The 19,694-nt window shown below is 48.6% G+C and overlaps 2 protein-coding genes across 3 annotated transcripts; one reads left to right on the top strand and one right to left on the bottom strand.

Annotated features, from left to right (window-relative positions):
* Window positions 1-6,097: 6,097 nt before the first annotated feature.
* Window positions 6,098-10,447, top strand: Spata2l (spermatogenesis associated 2 like). Its single transcript, XM_051201864.1, has 3 exons — window positions 6,098-6,218; window positions 6,577-6,880; window positions 8,453-10,447. Exons 2-3 carry the CDS (start codon window positions 6,578-6,580, stop codon window positions 9,428-9,430), a joined length of 1,281 nt encoding a protein of 426 aa, XP_051057821.1. The 5' UTR covers window positions 6,098-6,218; window position 6,577; the 3' UTR covers window positions 9,431-10,447.
* Cdk10 (cyclin dependent kinase 10) lies at window positions 10,423-17,724 on the bottom strand. Of its 2 annotated transcripts, none has more exons than XM_051201866.1 (13): window positions 17,634-17,724; window positions 16,118-16,190; window positions 15,424-15,495; window positions 14,903-15,005; window positions 14,721-14,802; window positions 13,982-14,049; window positions 13,371-13,423; window positions 13,087-13,156; window positions 12,454-12,513; window positions 12,057-12,180; window positions 11,843-11,982; window positions 11,386-11,438; window positions 10,423-11,142 (listed from the first exon to the last, which is right to left on the bottom strand). In XM_051201866.1, exons 3-13 carry the CDS (start codon window positions 15,440-15,442, stop codon window positions 11,045-11,047), a joined length of 870 nt encoding a protein of 289 aa, XP_051057823.1. In that variant the 5' UTR covers window positions 15,443-15,495; window positions 16,118-16,190; window positions 17,634-17,724; the 3' UTR covers window positions 10,423-11,044. The 2 variants fall into 2 exon arrangements, with proteins under 2 accessions (XP_051057823.1, XP_051057822.1); XM_051201865.1 differs by having other exon boundaries at window positions 17,596-17,721.
* Between the last annotated feature and the right edge of the window lie 1,970 nt (window positions 17,725-19,694).

Genomic DNA, 19,694 nt, shown 5'->3' on the forward strand with positions numbered 1-19,694 from the left:
CTTCCCACTGAGTTTTTCCTCTAGCTCACACACCAGCTGGTCTGGATTTCCTGGAAAGATTCCAATTGAACTGGAACAAAAATTGTCATACATTTCCCACCACCAGTTTTTATTTCTTTGGCATGGTGTTGAGCTCCATAGTTGAACCTTGAAGTCCAACTTCTTTTGTTTCGTCAACAAGGCCTGGGAAGTTCTTGAACACCTTGAATTCCTCATGCTTCTTACCACTGGGCTTCATGATGTTACTGAATATGGCTTTGTCCTTGTAGAGTGCCAGCTTAGGAAGAGGCCCAGCTCTCCACAGAGCTTGTCTTATTGTGATGGCTGAAGGCATCTTTGGGTTAGCCTTCAGCATTGGAGGCGGTGTTTTTTGTTTGTTTGTTTTGTTTTGTTTTTTCTTTGAGACAGGGTTTCTTTGTGTAGCCCTAGCTGTCCTGGAACTCACTCTGTAGACCAGACTGGCCTCAAACACACAGAGATCTGCCTGCCTCTGTCTTCTGAGTGCTGGGATTAAAGATGTGTCACCACTGCCTGACTTCTTCAGCATTTTGTTTGTTTGTTTGTTTTTGATTGTCCAGACAGAGTTTCTCTGTGTAGCTTTGGAGCCTGTCCTGGAACTAGCTCTGTAGACCAGGCTGGCCTTAAACTCACAGAGATCTGTCTGTCTCTGCCTTCTGGGTGCTGGGATTAAAGGTGAGTGCCACCACTGCCTGACTTCTATAGCATTTCTAAGCTATCGTTCCTCCATAGAGCAAGGGTGAACAGTAATTTTGCTACTGAAAATCCCTATATGGTAACAAGAAATTGTCCAAACTAAAAATTACAAAACCAACAACTACTATTAGGCTATGTATAAAGAGACAAAAATAACAATACCTATAAGTGTGGGTACCTACAGATGGCACCAGGAATAGGGACCTGAAATAGGGGGATTTAAGAAAAATAAAAAGTTAAGCCAGGTGGTAGTGGCGCACACCTTTAATACCAGCACTCGGGAAGCAGAGGCAGGTAGATCTCTGTGAGTTCAAGTTCAGGCTGGTCAACAAATCGAGATCCTGGACAGGACAGGATCCAAAGCTACACAGAGAAACCCTGTCTCAAAAGAAAAAGAAAGAAGCAACATTTGTTTGTTTGCAGAAGTTCTGCAAACTTTGGTGCTGATGAAAAGAGTTAAAATGGAAAAAAAAAAAAAAGAGTTAAAATGGGACACTATCAGTTGAAATTCCTGGAGTTCATTAGTGAACTTCAGCTTCTTTCCCTGAAGGGGGAACTCTGGATCCCTGAACTTGGTCCCCATTAGGAAGAGCAATTCAGGAAGAATTAGATGCAAGGAGATGGGAAAAAACAATTCCTAGTAACAATGTTTAGCTTTGGAAAGAAATAAAATCAGTAACAGATAAAAATGAGTTAAAATTAAAAATGAAAGTGATCAAAAAAAGTAGGACTAAAAATGGCAATAGAAGAAAAATTAGAACCTAAAAATATATTATCTAGCCAGGTGGTTGTGGTACATGACTTTAATCCTCTCACTCAATAAGCAGAATCAGGTGGCTCTCTGTGAATGTGAGGTCAGCATGGTCTACAGAGTAAGTTTCAGGATAGCAGGGCTATACAGAGAAACCCTGTCTTGAAAAAAGCAAACAAGCAATATTATCTAATGTCTCTGTTAAGAGGTGGAGGGTTTTCATCCTCCTTGTACTGCTTTTGCTCCCCACCTACAGCTCCAATTTCCTCCACTCCTAAACGCCATCTATCAAGTCAGTTATGGTAACATGGAAACTTTTTCCGCCCGCTGCCTTGCTTCATTTCTTTCTGAGGTTGTTGGGAAGGTTTCTTACCCTCTATAAGAGAATTAACTGATAGACTTTGTATTAGCTCAAGAGATGAGAAAAGAAATGGAATGATTTTTTTCTTTTACAGGTGAGTGAAATGTCCAGTCCTAATAACCTAGTAGAGAAATTATATACCCATTTCACTTAAGACTTGAGAATTTTAAGCAGGCTTGTGCTCAATCTGGACCAACTGTTCCTTTTCCATTGTCTCTCCTTGGTTCTATTTCTGGAGAAGCTTTTCTTCCCCCTGACTGGGGGATCTTAGCAAAGGCTTGTCTTACTGGGAGTGAATATTTACTGAGGAGGACTGATTATTCAGGAAGATGTCAAGACCAAGCTATTAGAAACCAACAAAATAATGTGCCCATAACAATTGAAATGTTAACAGGAGAAGGCATGTAGAATGATGTTCAACAACAAATCACATATCCTCCTGAGGCTGATGGATAAATCAGTGGTTTGGCTTTCAGGTATGGCTTAAGTTAACAGATATTGGGGGGGGGGGACAGACAGAGGAACTAGCTAAAATTAGACGGGCCTGAGAAGCCATGTCAAGATTTTGTTTCTCACCGGAGGCAGAGACACGTATGAGTTTGAGGCCAGCCTGGTCTACAGAGTGAATTCCAGGACAGCCAGGTTTACACAGATTTTGCCTGTCATTTTTTGCAGGCAGCCAATTGCCTGATGGTTGATAGAGGAATGCCTGCTGTGCACACCTAAAAGACTCAACCTGTAGAAGATGAACACAGAAGTTCCAAAGCATCTGCAGAGGCTACCCCTGAAGAGAGGAGGAGAACAGGGTGACGGAATTGTCAAACAATGAAGAACAGAGTCTGCCTACCAACAACAACCCAGATGAAGAAACTAGTGACTTAGGGAAAAAGCTTGGTGAGATCTCAGGGGAAGGGTGTGACTGCAGAATTGCTCTTTTTGCTATGTTGTCTCTGTTGAATGCATCTGTTACTGCTGAGACATATGGGGCCTGTGTACCTGATCCTCCTGTGCTTCACTTTGTTAACTGGGAAGAGAATAACATTTCCATTTATGTCAATGACTTTGAGATTTAGGTGTCCCCACTGCTAATCATATTGGGACAGTCATATGATAATTTAAGTATTGATGTTCATGCCTTGCATGAAATATTAACCATTCAACATTAAATATTAGGTAAGTCACCTTCTTCCACTGCTGCACAAAACCTGGAAAATATTTTTGGTCATTATTTTTTTTTGTCTCTAATTGGACTTCTAAACTATGGTCCATAGGAATGTCGCTGGAAAGCTTTTTTATGGTTATACTGCCTTAAAATTGATTTGCTACTCTATGTCTGCTTTAAAGAATGACTTACAAACCCTAAACTTAAAAAATAGAGCCGGGCATTGGTGGTGCCACCTTTGATCCCAGCACTTGGGAGGCAGAGACAGACGGATCTCTGTGAGTTTGAGGCCAGCCTAGTCTACAGAGCAAGTTCCAGGACAGGCTCCAAAGCAATACAGAGAAACCCTTTCTCAAAAAAAAAAAAAAATAAAAAATAAAAAAGAAGAAATTGCAGAGAACTATGAAGTTGGCCTGGCCTAGCTGCCTTGAGAGGCATGTGTCACAGGTTTTTTAGGTTAGAGTCCTGGGGCACAATGTGCCTTCCAGTTTCTGAGAGACTGATGCACCCCCAAGACAGTGAAATATTCAGGTCATTTTGTGTTTGTTTCACTGTATGTTCCGTTACTAATCAAGCAAGGATGGAAGCTTGACAGGACAATTGGTCTTAGACATTACTCTTGTGTACTCTGTATGGCTTGCAACTACAACTGTATTGATCCTGGTAATTTCCATTATACTCTGTTTCTGATAAAGATATAAAATGTCTGATTTTTTTCAATAAAATTGTCACAGCCTCAATCTTGCTATGGCCCTTCCAACTTGCCTTCCCATCTTCCTCTTGGCCCTGTAAGTGAGCTCAGGCACTTACAAATAACCAGACCTAGTAGGTGGCTCATGCCTATAACCCCATACTCCAGAGACAGAAGCCAGAGGATCTCAAGTTCTAGGCCAGCTGAGCTACACAGCAATACTCATTAAAGAGGAAGAAAATGCTAACCAGTATAAAAGAAGTTAAAAATGGCAATCTCCATTAAGAAATGAAAGTAATAATTACATATGCATTGGATTGAAGAGAATCTTAAGAAATTGGTCAATGCTGTACTTGATGGTGTAGGGAGGACACAGCTGTGGATGAAGCAAGCAGAAGCCAGTTTACAGTCCTAGGTAAGATAATATTGAATCTCCTTGATTTTGCAAATCTATCTGCCTTGGTAAAACCAAGGTCCATGTGCATAGAGGACATGCAAGGACAAAATTTCTCACCCTGGGAAAGCAAGAAAGGTAAGTGGCAATGGATGCAAAACAGATTACCTCAGCTTACTTGCTCAAATACATAAGCTCTTTATATTGTTCATGTATATTCCAGTTTAGATAAGGCCCATGAGGAGAGCTTGTCTCTACCACATCCTATCATTAGCTATGGCAAATTTCAGGTTGTAATTGATGACAAGAAGGTGAGTCTGTTGGAAGATCTTTCTTAAGGCAATGCTTATGGTTAACAGGGACATCAGCTATAAAGCTGTCAGGACTACACAAGACTTGTATGAGTAGTCTATAACTACTCTAACAAACCACCACAAAATGGGAGATGGAGTCTTAAAACAATGGAAATGTACTATTACAAGTCTGAAGGCCTTGAATCTAATAATCATCAGAGTTGTACTTCCCTTAAAAACACTACTGGAAACTCCTTCCTGCCTCTGCCAGCTCCTAGAGGCTTTCAGAATTCCTTGGCTTGGAGCTGTATCCCATCTTGGGCTCCATATTCATAGAGATTGGACCTAGGGCCTTGCACATACTAAGCAATGCTCTACCTCTGAACCCCCAAGGCCTCTTCATTTTGCTGCTTACTCACTCATTATACAGTGCTGGGACCCAGTAGTGTCTTGAAACAAGATAGGCATGTAAACTTTATGGTTTGGCGAGGAAGTTAAACATTGTCTCTGTGAGTTGAAGCAACCTCAAAAGCCAATCGACGTCCCCTTTGGATTGGTGTGAGTCCACAGCAAAAAGCTCAGTGATAGACCCCAGGATGCCTGAGAGCTGCCTACTTAGTTTCACAATTTTAAGTCCTTCAAATCTGAGGAATTCTACAAGAAGGCAAATTCTTTTCCCATGCTGGGTTCTAGTTCATCAAACTTGGCCTAGGTTTGGTAACCAGGAAAGCCTGTCCAGGAAGGGAACTAATAGAAGATACTGCTTGCATGAAGCTTAGGTTTTAGGATTAAGGGGAAGGTGCCTTAGGTTCAGAGTGAAGCACATAAAACCACAAGTCAGGGGACAGTTCCCCTGAAGTCACTCAGACTGCAAGTCTTGGTGGAATTCACAACCCAGGTCAGTTTGTTGTTTTGTTTTTCCGAGACAGGTTTCCAGCCTGTCCTGGAACTACCTCTGTAGACCAAGCTGGCCTCCAACTCACAAAGATCTACCTGTCTCTGCCTCCTGAGTCATGGGATTAAAGGCGTGGGCCACTTAACGCCTGGCCCCAAGTCAGTTTTGAAGGCCTGTAGGTCACATACTTAGGAAACACCTTTTGCCAAGGCATTGGTGGCTTTGTCCTGGAGAGTGAACACCTTCATCCTACCTCAAATACCCACTAACCGACTTTTCTCGGGGACTGGGAAACGAAGCCTGCAGAGGCAGACTCTTGTTATTCATGCATATGAGCGTTTTTTCCCTGCATGTATGTGCAGCAAATGTGTGTCAGGTGCAAAGGCCAGAAGTGGGTGTTGGGAACTGGCATTACAGACGTGAGCTGTCATGTAAGTTGCTCTTACCCACAGAGCAATCCTCCACCCCCATCCGTTTTAAATTGCACTTAAATACATATGTTTGAGCTCCTTTGGTCCATGATCCGCCAGCCAAGTCAGGTCCCGCCTTGCCGGTATTTTATTCTTTTGGGTTGGCTTGAGGAGCCAGATTCCAGCCTGATCCTCAATCCGATGAGGCTCCACTAAGGTATATCTCAATTACCTGTACTGTACACCCGCTGTATATTCCCACTCCCTGGCCGGGAACCAAGCGATTAACGACTTCGGACTAGTTGCAAGGCTAGGAACTTGGACAAGGGTGAATTTCAGAGAACCTCAAAATGTGAGCTGCCCAGGGAGGCCAGCCACTGCTTCGGCCAGGCCACGCCCACAACCGCCACCCTCCCTTTTAGCTGAATTCCAGCCTCGCCCCCCGACGTCACGACCAAGGCTAAGGGGCGGGCTTGATTCTCTGCGGAAGCGTGATTCTAGACCCGGGCCCAAGTAGGAGCTCTCTGGGACCGCTGGGGACTAGCAGGTAGCGCCGCCACCTGCAGGGTCTACAGTATGGTCGGTCAGTGGGAAAGGGGCTCTGGTTGCAAGAGGCTCAGCTGGCGGGAGCGGATGTCCGCTGGAGGAGGGTGCTGTTGATACGAAGGCGCTCAGCAAGTCAGGCTGAAGGTTTCCTGGGGAGGGGAAGCTATAGATACCCTGGTCACCCAGCTGTCGGCGTCCACATCTCCAGGCTGAAGGGGATCATAGATTCCGAGATCCGCTAAGCTGGCAAGGTTTGTTTCCAGGTTGGAGGGGCCCCTGGGGTTGCTGGGTGCGGGCTTGGGAGTCGCACACTTGAGGCGGCATGGTCTAGTTTGACAGCTCGTCCCGCGCTCAGTCAGGATGGGCAGCAGCTCGCTTTCAGAGGACTATCGCCAGTGCCTGGAGCGCGAGCTGCGGCGGGGCCGCGCGAGCGTCTGCGGCGACCCCTCGCTGCGCGCGGTGCTCTGGCAGATTCTGGTGGAGGACTTTGACCTGCACGGGGCGCTACAGGACGACGCACTGGCGTTGTTCACTGACGGCCTGTGGGGCCGTGCTGACCTGGCGCCTGCCCTACGCGATCTGGCCCGCGCCTTCGAACTCCTGGAGCTGGCCGCTGTGCACCTGTACCTGCTGCCCTGGAGAAAGGAATTCACCACCATCAAGGTACGGTTTGTCGATGTTCCTCCACCCCCTTCCTTGTCCGGTCTGTTGGTGGCTGCAGGTCCTCTTCAGGGAAGAGTTCCGTGCTGAGGGGCTGTGGGCGTGTTGGGATGCATGCCTACCAGGGAGTCATTCACCTAAAACTTACATTGTTGTCCTCAAAGTAGTCTCACTGCCCTAGTTGCTATGGAAATTCTAGGATAGATGTGGGTGGGAAGGTGAGGGAGGTACTTGATGTCCTGTGGTCATCTTAACACTTCCTGGATGTGGTCTGATCCCATCTGTAAAAGGCCGCTAAGACTGAGAACAGCAGGCTGGGGACTGGAGCATGGCCCTTGGTCCTGCCTGGGTCTAGGTTAGGCGGCCAGGTCCAGGGCTGGCCTGGTCCTTTGGTCAGCTGATGGACCACCGAGGGGGGCAGGGCCACTCTGAGCTAATTTTGAGTGGGAAGGCAATGACGTTAGTGAGCACGTGGGCGAGGTAAACCTCCACTGGTTGCCATAGCAGCAGCTCCCCCTCCACACCCTTTTCTCTCCCTGCCCCATCAGCTTGCTGCTCCATGGGGACAACTGAGATCCTGGAACTTTCATTCATTCTTTCAGGCTAGAGGCCAGCCTACCAGCCCCAGAGGACAAAGGCAGTTAAGCATGGCTTTGAAATAAGCTAGTTCTGGCAGTGTTGGGATGGAGCTGGTGTGGGTAGTCTCCTAGCTGTGGGGTTTTAGAGAAGTTACCTCTACTCCCTCTATGCCCCCTTCTCCTAAGAGACCACAAGAACAGTCAAGGTGCAAAGACCTAAGAAGGTGTTGGGCACCTTAAAGGGTCTATGCAGGAAAGTGCTCCAAGGATGCCTAGAGCTGTAGACTTCCACATTTGGAAAAGATCCAAAATTACCCTGATTCCCTGTTTCTACATGTAGCTTTGATATAGAAAGCACAGCCCCATCTGTTAGTATGGTCCTGTCACCAGCTTCACATTAGACATAGCAAGGGACAGTGAAAACAAAATGCCTGGTCTGATAGTCATAGATCACCAGGACTAATGGGGGGGGGGGGAAACAACAAAAATAAGGGACAGAGTATTCCTATAGGCTGAGGCAGAAGGATGGTGAGTTTAGGGTTGAGCTGTTTCAAAATAAAAGACCTAAAGAGCTGGGTGGCAGTGGTGCACACACCATCCATCCTAGCATTTGGGAAGCAGAGAAGTAGGAGGATCTCTGAGTTCCAGACCAGCCTGGTCTAGAGTGAGTTCTAGAACAGCCAGGGCTACACAGAGAAACCCTGTCTTGAAAAATCAGGAAGGAAAAACAAAACAAAACAAAAAAAGAAAAAAACCAGATCTAAAAAGCTAGGGATATGGCTCAGTGGCACAGTACTTGCTTAGTATACACAAGGCTTCATTCAGGCTCTCCCTTAGAGGAAAAAAAGATCCAAGCTCACTCCAGCAGATGAAAACAGTTTCTGGGGGTGAACACAAACTTCAGAAGTGAACCAAGGTCAAGGCAGTACTGAGTCCACACAGTTGCATCCAAGAACCTCTATGGAAGCACATTCCTGACCAGGACCCTTCCTTGCAGACCTTCTCAGGGGGCTATGTGCATGTGCTGAAGGGTGTACTCTCTGAGGAGCTCCTGACTCGAAGCTTTCAGAAGATGGGCTATGTGCGCAGGGACAACCACCGCCTTATGGTGACCACCCCACCCCCTGCCTGCCAGCTGGTTCAGGTGGCCCTAGGCTGCTTTGCTCTTCGGCTGGAGTGTGAGATCCTAAGCGAGGTGTTGACCCAGCTGGGCACAAGTGTACTACCAGCTGAGGAGCTGCTCCGAGCACGACGGGCCAGTGGGGATGTTGCCTCCTGTGTGGCCTGGCTGCAGCAGCGACTGGCCCAAGATGAGGAGCCACCACCCCTGCCCCCCCGGGGCACACCTGCTGCTTATGGGGCCCCAGTGGACCTCTATCAGGACCTGCAGGAGGATGAGAGCTCAGAAGCTAGTCTGTATGGTGAGCCCTCTCCAGGGCTGGACTCACCCCCTGTAGAGCTGGCATATAGGCCACCACTCTGGGAGCAGAGTGCCAAACTATGGGGCTCTGGAGGCCAGCCCTGGGAACCCCAAGCTGATGATCTGGACCGGGCCAGCAGCCCACCATATGGAGCTCTGGAAGAGGAAATGGAGCCAGAACCCTCTGCTTTTTCCTTCCTCTCTTTACGACGTGAGCTGAGTCGTTCAGGAGACTTAGCTACCCCTGAAGCCCCTGTGAGCCCTGGGCAGGCCAGTCCCCGGCACAGGCAGACAGAAGGAGCACCAACCTCAGCCTATGGGCCTGTTGTTGAGCCTCTGGGCTACCAGGCACACAGCTGCTTGACCCCTGGTAACCTGCCTACCCTCTGCTGTGACACTTGCCGCCAGTTACATGCTACCCATTGCACCTCCCTATCAGCCTGCCGCCCAAGTCATTCATTGCGCATACTTCTTGGTGACAACCAGAGACGCCTGTGGCTGCAACGGCCACAGGTGGATACCCTGATCTATGACAGTCCTGGGGCCCATCCCTAGGCCTAGATGGACCCCAAGACAAAAGTTTGGGGAGATAAGTTTCCATGGTGCTTCTTTTAGGAAAGGGCCTAGGCCACTGGCTGCCCTGGCCCTCCTAATCCCCAGGGGAGTCCAGTACCTACAATTGGAAGAGTGTAGAGCCTTCATGGAATGTTCTTGCCTGGGGCTGTATCAGGCCCTCCTCACTGACAAGCCCATGCCTCAGTCCTGTCTACAGCAGGCCCTGAGCTCAATCAACAAGCTCCTTCCCTCATGTCCCTATCCTTATGCCCAGATGTGCTGGGTAGAGAAGTCCAGGTTGTCCATGGTACAGTACCCAAACTCACTCCTAGAAGGACTCGCCCATTCCCACCCCCTCAAGTGTCTGAAGCTCCCTACCTGCTCCCTGCAGTCTATGGTTCAGGATATGTCCCTCTCTCCATGTGATGAGAAACCTTTACCCAGAGGCTTGCTCAAGAGCCTGCAGATACTTGAGATAGATTTGGGCCATGTGGGAGGGTCTGACAGGGTAGAGCTCACTTAGCTGTGAGGCCCCCTGCTGTTAGTAAGGAGCCTTGCAAAAAAGACAGGCAGTGGGAGGAGCTCTCACCAGCCCCCCCAGCCCTCATCCAGCAGAAATGGTTCTCAACAACCAGCTGCCTCCTAGCCAAACAGGGGGTGAGCATATACAGGCCACCCCTTGGGCTACTACCAAAAAGCAGCTCACTGCCCCCATGTAGCTCCTTTACAGGAACAGAAAACCAGAAGAAAGAAGTTACACTCCCTTTTCTCTTGAGGTAGCCCAGGGCCGCTCATTGGGAATCCCTAAACCAATAATCCACACAATGATAATGAAGGGCTGGGTTTTTATCAACCATGCGGGAGGCCCAAGTACAGCTACTACTGCTCTGTGATGTTTCCTCTACTGGCACCCCCTCAGCCAAGCCTGTTCCTATCCCTTACTCCCAGCCCCTCAGAGGACACCATCCATGTTGCATGGAACAAAACCCGAGTACATTAAAGGATTGTGAAACTGTCTATTGGAAAGGCTTTTTATCTCTCCATCCCTGGAAAAGGAGCCCACCAATTCTTTCCCTGGGTATCAGTGCCAGCCACATCCAGCAAGGGCTCTCATTCTGACAGTCTTAAAAGCATCCTACCATGGCCCCAACCAACACTCCCTCCTTCCCACCTGAAGCCCCACCACCCTGCCCTGGGTCACCTCAGCCTGTCTGTCCTGGACAGCTCTTAGTGACCAAGCAACAGTATGGTCTCCTGGGCCTGCTCACTGCAGGTTAATGCCTAGCTCCAGTTCCAACACTATACTGATTTGGAACTTTGGGCCTTAACACTAGCACTGCCTCCCAAGAAGCATGGCTTCACTGACAGACAAGGCTGCCATGAGTAACAGGCCACCAGATGGTGCTGTAACAGCCCAGTCTTTGCTGGGTATCCCCACTCAGCAACATCCCTGTCCATAATCTACTTGCATCTGGGCACAGAGGATAACAGGGAGAAGTCAGCTGAAGAGAAGGATGTTAGCTGGAGGGGCCAAAGGCATCTTGGCCTGGAGGGTCCTCCCAGTCTGCCCACTGATGATCCATGAGGATGTGCAGGGATGGGCTGGACCCACCATCAGGGCTTGCATCGTTTGTTCTGCCCTTCAGTGGCAGCTGGGGCAGCACGCTTATTTCGGTGGTGGGGGAAAGTGGGCATGAGTTCCGGCTCGCAGGCTGCAGGAAAAGGATAGCTTCAGTGCTGGCTTGGAGAAGGGCTTCCTGGTGGGGCATGATCCATGTCTAGATAGGACTTCTCTCTTCAGCTGACCATGACCCTCCATCTGCTCCCTACCTTACCCCCGTGGAGTTTGCCCATTCTACCCACATAAACCTGCATTGGGAACCCACCCAATATGGACAAACAGGGCGTTTTGTCAAGCCCCCAAAGAGGAGACCCCAAGGAGATGCTGAACTCACGTAGGGGCTTTTCTTTGAAGTAGGAGCTCTCCAGACAGTCCCCTGCGGTTGCCCTGGTAAATGACAGTAACCTTTGGCTTCAGAGAGGCCTATTTCACTCACAACACAGCCAGCCTCAACAGCCCAATTCAACATCCAATAAATGGAGGCTGGAGGCCTAGATACTGACAGTCAAAACTCAGAATGGCTCTAAGTCCTAAGACCACTCAAACTGGTTACCTGGCACTTATGGGAAAAGGTATCTACAGTCTGCGTTTAAAAGGTTTGCTGACTTGAGATGTCTCAGTGCTAGATGGTTCATGCTTGCCTAGCATGTGCCAAGGCTGTAGTTTCCTATACCCCACACCACAAAAAGTAAATTAAGGATCTGGGTTTAAGGTAGCCTTCTATCTGAAGTCAGGGCCCTCTCCTTCTGAGGGGCATGGCCCATGGAGCTGCCTACAGGAAGGGTTTGTACCTTTTCTTAGGGTCATACATGAAGAGGAAATTGAGCAGACGAAGTCCGGCCTCTGAGAGCCACGGGAACTTGTGTTTGAGGTTGTTGTAGGGCTGTTTCCTCAAGCTGTACTGGCCGGCTAACGGCAGCTTGGAGAAACCCTGTAAGAAGCAGGGGCTGAAGCTACAGTGCCACCAGGCAGAGATGGGGATTGAGGGTTGTCCTTAATACCCACCGGCCAGATATTCTCACTCGGAGTCCCCAGCAGCTGCACAATCAAGTCGATCTGGTGGATCTCCGAAGTACCAGGGAGAAGGGGCTTATGAGCCAGCAGCTCTGCCAGGATACAGCCAACAGCCCTGCAGAAGCAGCCAACCTCTGCTTAGCCTCATATCAAAGTACTCAGGAAGAAGTAGGCAAGTGGGCAGCAGGCTCTCCCACCAGGTCTGCAAATGCTGCCTTGTGAGAGCCTCGGTGCCAGAGGCCAGTGAGCACTCCAGCTAGGTTCTCATGCTTCCCCCTGGGTCCCAAGGTCAGGCTCACCACCACAGCACCAATCCTGCTCCCCCTGTCCCAGGGCTGACCTCCAGGGCCACGTCACTTGAGGCCCCAGGAGCAGAAATCACTCCTACCACATGTCAATGCTGGTAGTCTGGGTAGTAGTTCCAAGCAGCAGCTCTGGGGCTCGGTACCTGCAGACAGAGGCCACATTTTACTTCTGGTCAGCTCCTCTTCTTCAGTCTGAGCTCCCTCGGGGTCCCCAGTACCCTGAGCAACAGGGCCATTACTCATAGCTTGAACTACCCTCTACCCTAAGCCTGAGAGAGCCACCATGTCTATATTACAAGATCCAAGGGACCATCAGCTTGCTTTCAGGAGAGGCCATGTAAGGACCCTAATGAGAATGTGAGGGACATCAATGCCCTGCCCTTTGCCACAGCCTCATTCTGCCCTAAAAACAACTACAGAAGGCTACACTACCCATCCTGAGACAGAGCCAGGCTATTTATAACTAGTTCAGTGCAGGACAGCTTTCTTTCTTAGGGTTTTTGTTGTTGCTGCTGCTGCTACTGCTGCTTTTTGAGACAGGGTTTCTCTGTGTAGCCCTGGCTGTCCTGGAACTCACTCTATAGACCAGGCTGGCCTCAACTCAAGAGATTCACCCGTCTCTGCCTCCCCAGTGCTGGGATTAAAGGCATAACTGCAAAGGGCTATGAGGAAGGTATACTCATTCCTATGGGCCACCACAATTCTAAGGAACTCACCAGAGGGTGACAACCTTGGGAGTCATTGGCTTTACTGGAACACCATAGGCCCGAGCCAGGCCAAAATCAGCTATAGTAGGAGAGAGGAGAAAGAGAATATCAGAATATCACTCAATGAGGACAGACAAGTTGCTATCTGGAAAGAGCTGGACTAAGATGGCCTGGGGCTAGGAAGACAGACAGGCCATCTCTGGTTTTCAAGGTTACACTGACATCCCCAACTCCTAAACATATGCTCAAAGAAACCCAGCCCCACATGTGCAGTGTTAGCACCCAGTACTTACCTGTCTTTACACAGCCCTTATCTGTCATGAGCAAGTTGGACACCTTTAAGTCCCTGGGTCAGAAAGAAAGCATTGGTTTTCGAAAAAGTGAGTTCCAAAGGGCAACTGACACACTTTCCTGGCATTTAACTAAGGTCTTCTAAAATCAAGAGGGTGGGTAATAGTATGGAACTGGCTGCTGGGAAGCCAGCAAGCTCATTAACCGAGCAGCAAGTCGAGGCCGGGTCTCCAGCCATGCTGCTACTTTGCCCATGTGTTATTCTAGCAGTTTCTAGTACAAAGGCCAAACAAACGGCTACGAGCCTCACAGTCCTCTTTAGTGACAGCCAGCTCACTGTAGGCAGGTGCTCTCTACTGAAGGCTTCCGGCTGCTGTTCTCCCATCTACCCACCCACCTTCTACCTCCCAGAAAGATGAGGGCTTCTCAGGCTTGTTTGATCCAAGACCCTTGCCTGGGAGCAGTCAGAGAATTTTTACTGGGTGTTTGCTCCTCTTCTGAAGATATTCAGAATGAGGCACTGTGGGAAGCCAAAACTATACTATTCCTGGCCCTCTCCCTCCCACCCCTCAGACGCCCCCAACACACCTTCCTCTTGATTGTCCCTGCCCACCTGTGGATGATGAAGTTCCTGTGCAGGTACTGAAGGCCACGAAGCACCTGTAGCATGATGCATTTAACCTACGAGGAGGTTCAGAAGCACAGATTGGAGCCCTCTGATACACTGCCTGGCAGTCACCAGCAGCCTCAGGAGTATGGCTGTTGCTATGTCCTGCACAGCCAAGACAATGTCACAACAGACTTATTTATTGTATACATAGGAGCATGTGGCACACATGCATATATGTGTGGGTGTGCATGCATGTGTGTGAATGTAAGAGGCTGACATCAAGTGTCTTCATCAGTTGCTTCCTACTTTACATATTGAGGCAGCATCTCTCATTTGAACCCAGGGCAGGTCAAATTTAGCTGGTCTAGCTAGCCAGCTTGCCTAGAAATCCTGTCTCTACTACTTCCCTTATGCAGGGATTATAAGCAGGCTGCCATACCCACCTAACATTTATATTGTTGGGGATCCGAACTTTGGTCCTCACACTTGTATGCACACATGCAGTTTACCCTCTGAGCCATTTCTCTAGTAGCTTGATATGTGGACTGAGAAGACCTGGGGCCAACTCCCAACTTCCCAGTGTGGGTTCCCAAGCTCCCATAGTACCCTACAGGTAGTAATTCAACTCATTAAGGCCCTACATGCTGTGAAAAAGGGAATGGATAACACCATCCATTTTCAGCTGTCACATTCAATGCAGCTACCCCCCAACCAGGACCTGTGAAGCACCTTCCTGACATACCTGGGCCTCAGAGAAGGGTGTTGGCATATTTTCCAATAGGCTGGCCAGATCTTGTTCACAGTAACCCATCACCAGAAAGATGCTAGAAGGAAAAAAAGAGGAAACACATGCCACCTTCTATTTTCTTCCTAGTAGGCAAAGATGTCTGTGCCTGCTGTAGATAACTTCAGGAAACCACACACCTCTCCAGGTGATTGCCCACAACCACCTCCTTCAGCTCCACAATGTTTGGATGGCGGAGACGTAAGAGCAATGTGATCTCACGAAGGCTGCTGATGGGAATGCCTGTAACCAAAGGGACTCAGTGAACCCTACTCCACTACACCTGGGACAATGATAACCACTGTCCCCTCATCAGGGAAATAACAGTGATACCATTCATACTCCAGCATTCCTTAAGGATGCAAGGCGAGTGGGCAGGGGTACTGGTGTATGTGCAGGGTGATGATGAACTCACCAGAGGATGGGGCAAAAGGGTTTGGAGAGAATGTACAATTTTATAGCTAGCTAAAGTAGGGAAAGTCTGGCAGGGCTTAGGGAGCTCAAGCTCCGGCTACCGTGACAGGCTGGGCCAGCCCCTTAACCACTATGCACATACCCTCAGAAGAGTTCAGTCCTGAGAAACCTCAGGTAATGTGCTTTTCTGCTCCCTCCTGATCTGATGTCCAGGGCAGGGTGGTCCTGCGCCCTGTTCCCAGCTTACCATCTTTTTCTTTGTCCATCCGTACCTTCTTCAGGGCAACAATTTCATCTGTCTGGGTATCCCGGGCCCTATCTGAAACAGAAGCACATACGAGATGGAGTCTATCTCAAACCGTCACAGCCCCATCATGCCACACAGGAGTCTGTCTTATGAGTTTCCTGGGTTCCTTTTTCTTCTCTGACAACCTAATGCCCAGCAACACCCGGTCCTTCCTTTTCAAGATTTGAGCTTAGGGATCCTTACTGGAGCTGGGTCGGGAGTTTGCAGTTTTGCCCTGAACTGAAAGCTGACCACCAGCAACTCATGCAGGAAGGAGCTCTCCTGAGGTATTCTCTTTCACAGGCAGCCCGCTGCCTTCTGCTCACTTGCACTACACTCTAACAGCAACTAAGTACTCCATCTAGGGAGAAAAACTTACTTTATGTGATAATGGTTTACAGAGCATTGACTTGTGCAACTTCCAAATACCTTGGCAAAATGACCCACACCCATGGAGCTGCAAGGAACTGGTACATTTATTGATCAGTTATTGCTACTCCACAGTTATATATTTGAATCACTGACATTAGCAACTTGATGCTTATGTTTATCCAGTCATGGTGTAAATTTTGTGGAAATCACACCAGGAATTAAAGTATGAGAAGAAGCTTTGGCCTTTGGCTGGAGCCACAGGCTCCTTGTCTTGACCACTCACACACAATGCCATAGGTGCCCTCGCCAATTCGGTTCAGCTTCTCAAACTCCTTAACGCTCCGGCATCTTCCAAGCTGAAAGACAGGAGTAGCCAGTGTGGGGATCTGGAAGCTAATGGCACACAAATGGTGATAAAGCTTACCTATGCCTGCCACATCGAGAAGCCTGCTTATATCTTGCTCACAGAACAGAAAAGCAACCACATACTTGGAATTTTCTGATGAGCAGAGGGGAAGAAGGACACTAGAACCACTTTGAATTATTGAAGCCACCTTCCATACTCCCTCCAACCTGGTGTTCCAGATGTCCAGATGTCTGCTAACTAGTAACAAATGGCTACACCTCTGTGAAGAAAGATCTTGCCTCCAACATTCAGTTACTCCTTTTTTTGTGTGTGTGTGAGACAGGGTTTCTCTGTGTAGCCTTTGCTGTCCTGGAAATAGCTCTAGCTCTGTAGTTGAGGCTGGCCTCGAACTTAAGAGATCCTCCTGCCTCTGCACCCCAAGTGCTGGGATTAAAGGTGTGTGCCCCCACTGCCCAGTCCAAGATCTGATCTTTAACCTAGCTTCTCACAACCTTTCCCCTTAGGTTTCCTGTTTACTCTGCACTTGCCTTTCCCATGACTTTGTGCTGCCACCTGAATTTGGCATGCCATCCCTTGTCATATTCGTCCAAATTCTGGCTACATTTCCTGGTCCAAAACAAATGTCAACTCATCTACAAATCTCTTATTGAATATACTTTTTTCTCCAAAACCTTTTTTTTTTTTTTTTTTTTTTTGTCTTTGCCTGTTTCTGAGGTCTCACTCTGTAGCCCAGCCATCCAATTTAGGGTAAGCATCCTGCCTCAGCCTCCTGAGTACTGGGATTACAAGCCACCACGCATATTTGACATTTTTGTCTTGAGGAGCCAACTATTATACATATTCTCCCCCTTTGGGAGCAGATTTCGGATTTGGCTACCTCAGCTTCCAACACAGTGAGTGCTCTGACGCTCCGAGGTAGTAAACTTAAGTTTATGTGCCTTGGCCTTGAAACCATAAACAAGAAGCTAAAAACATAAGCGGGCAGCTGCAAACCTCTTCCCACCAACTGTTTACTTGAGCACAAATCAGAGCCCTTAAGGTTTACTTTCCCCATCACACAAAAGGGACAATACAAAAAATGTGGGTAAAGAACTATCAGCAAGCTGTGAACTCTGAGCTGAAGGTACCACCGGGAACGCCCCACTTTTCTCACCCGCATGAACTCCACGTCCCACCCCGCCGCCTCACCGGGAGTTCGCACTCCGTCGGACCCCATCCGCGTGCCCCCTCCCGCCCCCAGCCGCTTGGCTACGCATTTCTGCACACGCCGCAGCAAGGTCTGGGACTGCCATCCCTCCGATGCCGGCATCTCAAACTTTAACACCACAATGACAGCATCAGAGCGCTTCAGTCTGGCCCTGCCACAGAGCCTCCCGAGTGGCACCCCGTCGCACCCTATGTTCTGGAGGCACGGTGAAGAAACCTTCCTTACGGATACACTTCAGTCGGATCTGATCTGACTCAAGGTCCACCTCCGCCATGCCAAAGCCGGTGCCGCCCCACCGCCCACTTCCAACGCGCAGGCGTAAACCGCCCCTCGGCGCAGGCGCACAACGTACTTCCGGCTTGCTCTGGACTTGACAAACATTGGTAACCTCGCCTAAGCATTCCCTGGAGGGTCTGTCTGCTCTCAGTCTCCTCGTGCCGCAGAGGTCAGGCCCATTATCAGCATTCGGTGCAGGCACGACCGCACGAAGTTGCTCAAAGTACCATCTCTGGCCAAACCTGCAGAAGACTCTGATCCTGATCAGCTAGAAGATGCTTTCCTTTCCTAGTTCCCATTTAAGTGAGACTAATTCCAGTACATCAGCAATGTTGGGTACATTCCCCGAAAAGTGGCTCTGTGGGAACCCATTCCTTCCTGAGGCCAACCTTGTCCCTTCACTAGCCATGGACAAGACAGAAGCCTTGTGCAGGAAGGGTGTACATCAAACACAAGGGAATAAAGAGCTGCTTTCGTGTTCTTTCTACTCCACATTTGTCCTACTGATCTGGGGAAACTTGCCTGGTTTGGGAGACAGCTGGAAAGGAATTAATGTGCTCACCACTAGAGCACAACTCTAGACCAAGAGGTTCTGTGAGGCAGCTTGCACTCAGCTCTTGTACTATATAATGGAACTCAGAACACCATTTGTCTTGAAGCCTTTGTGGAAGGTTTGTATAGATTAGGGAAGTGAATGTTCCTGCCCATGTGGGCACTGCTTAGCTCAGTGCTGTAGTTGGTGTTTGGATTGGTGGCTTATGCCTATAATCCCTGTCATCCGAACACTCTGGAGGCTGAGGCCAGAAGATTTTGAGTTCCAAGCTAGAACAAGTTCGTATAGCCTGGCTATCTCAAAATAAGGCTTTCAGTAGCAAGTCTCTAGCATGATTTTTTTTTTAAAGTAAGATTTCTGCCAGAGTGTTTTTCCTTTTACATTTTTTTTACTTTGAAAATTGTTTTTCTCTAAGCATGTTGTCACACACCTGTAATCTCAGCAGTCAAGAGGCTGAAGCAGGAGGATTGCTGTGTGTTCAAGGCTGACCTGGGCTACATAGTCAGTTCCAGTACAGACTGGATTGGATGTGAGACCCTGTCTCAAAAAGCAATCGTGCTGGGAATACAGTTCAGGGGTAGAGCACCTGCCTAGTACTATCTGAAGTCCTAGGCTCACTTCTCAGGACCACACACACAAATCATTCTTCAAAGTCATTTAGGTTATGTATATAGGCATATATAGTAAGGCCTGCAAGTATGTACTAGATAGTGTAGTACATAACTTACATACTAGCTAACCTTATGTATATATTAGAAACTGCTGGCATGTGGAATAGGAAACAGATCCCCTCATCCTAGTACAGGAGGTCGTTGTGTTAGTGATCATGGTGGACATACCACTGTCCATAGAGGCCATAGAGGCCATCTAACATGGCAGTTAATGAAGATAATACACTGTTACTAGACCACATGTGAGGAATAAGGCGGGGAAGGGCATTCCCTCAAGACACAACCTGACCTGGTTTACTAAAAGATGTCTTACGGCAGCTTGTTTGGCATTCCTAACAGCTCTTCTCTATAACCCTTCATCCATGGGTCAGAAAAACAAGACAGCATTCATAGGCTATTGCCAAAGTCCTAAGTGCCCTGCTGCCCTCCTCAGCTCAAGGCCACACTATATTCTTTTGAGTCTTTAATACAGACAGACAAGCTAGGATCCCACCAGCCTTGGGGCCTCTCTGTTCTTGAATTTAATAGTTCACAGACTGGCCTTTCCCCCAGACTTGGGGGCGTGTCATTTACTAACTTCCAAGTGCTTCCACCACACCTTCTGGAGCAACTGAGCAGAGTAGATTTGAAATGCCCACCTGGGGAACAGTGTGAGCTTCTGCCTGAAGTCTGCCACCCACAGCTGGCCATTCCCAACACACATGCTGGTCAGGCCTTCAGGACTTCCAGATTTACTCTCTGAGCCAGCCACCCTCTCCCCATCAAGCTGCTGACTTTGAGAAAACT

This window comes from Phodopus roborovskii, unplaced genomic scaffold (assembly GCF_943737965.1).
Source record: "Phodopus roborovskii unplaced genomic scaffold, PHOROB, whole genome shotgun sequence".
Lineage (NCBI taxonomy): Eukaryota > Metazoa > Chordata > Mammalia > Rodentia > Cricetidae > Phodopus > Phodopus roborovskii.

Bases quoted from the DNA above. Each gene is read 5' to 3' on its own strand.
- Spata2l (XM_051201864.1), top strand. From the start codon at position 6,578: ATGGGCAGCAGCTCGCTTTCAGAGGACTATCGCCAGTGCCTGGAGCGC. The intron at 6,881-8,452 runs GTACGGTTTGTC...CCTTCCTTGCAG, and splicing joins AGGAATTCACCACCATCAAG to ACCTTCTCAGGGGGCTATGT.
- Cdk10 (XM_051201865.1), bottom strand. From the start codon at position 17,682: ATGGCGGAGGTGGACCTTGAGTCAGATCAGATCCGACTGAAGTGTATC. The intron at 14,050-14,720 runs GTATGTCAGGAA...ACCTCCTCGTAG, and splicing joins CACCCTTCTCTGAGGCCCAG to GTTAAATGCATCATGCTACA. The intron at 12,181-12,453 runs GTAGGAGTGATT...CTGCTTCTGCAG, and splicing joins ACTACCAGCATTGACATGTG to GGCTGTTGGCTGTATCCTGG.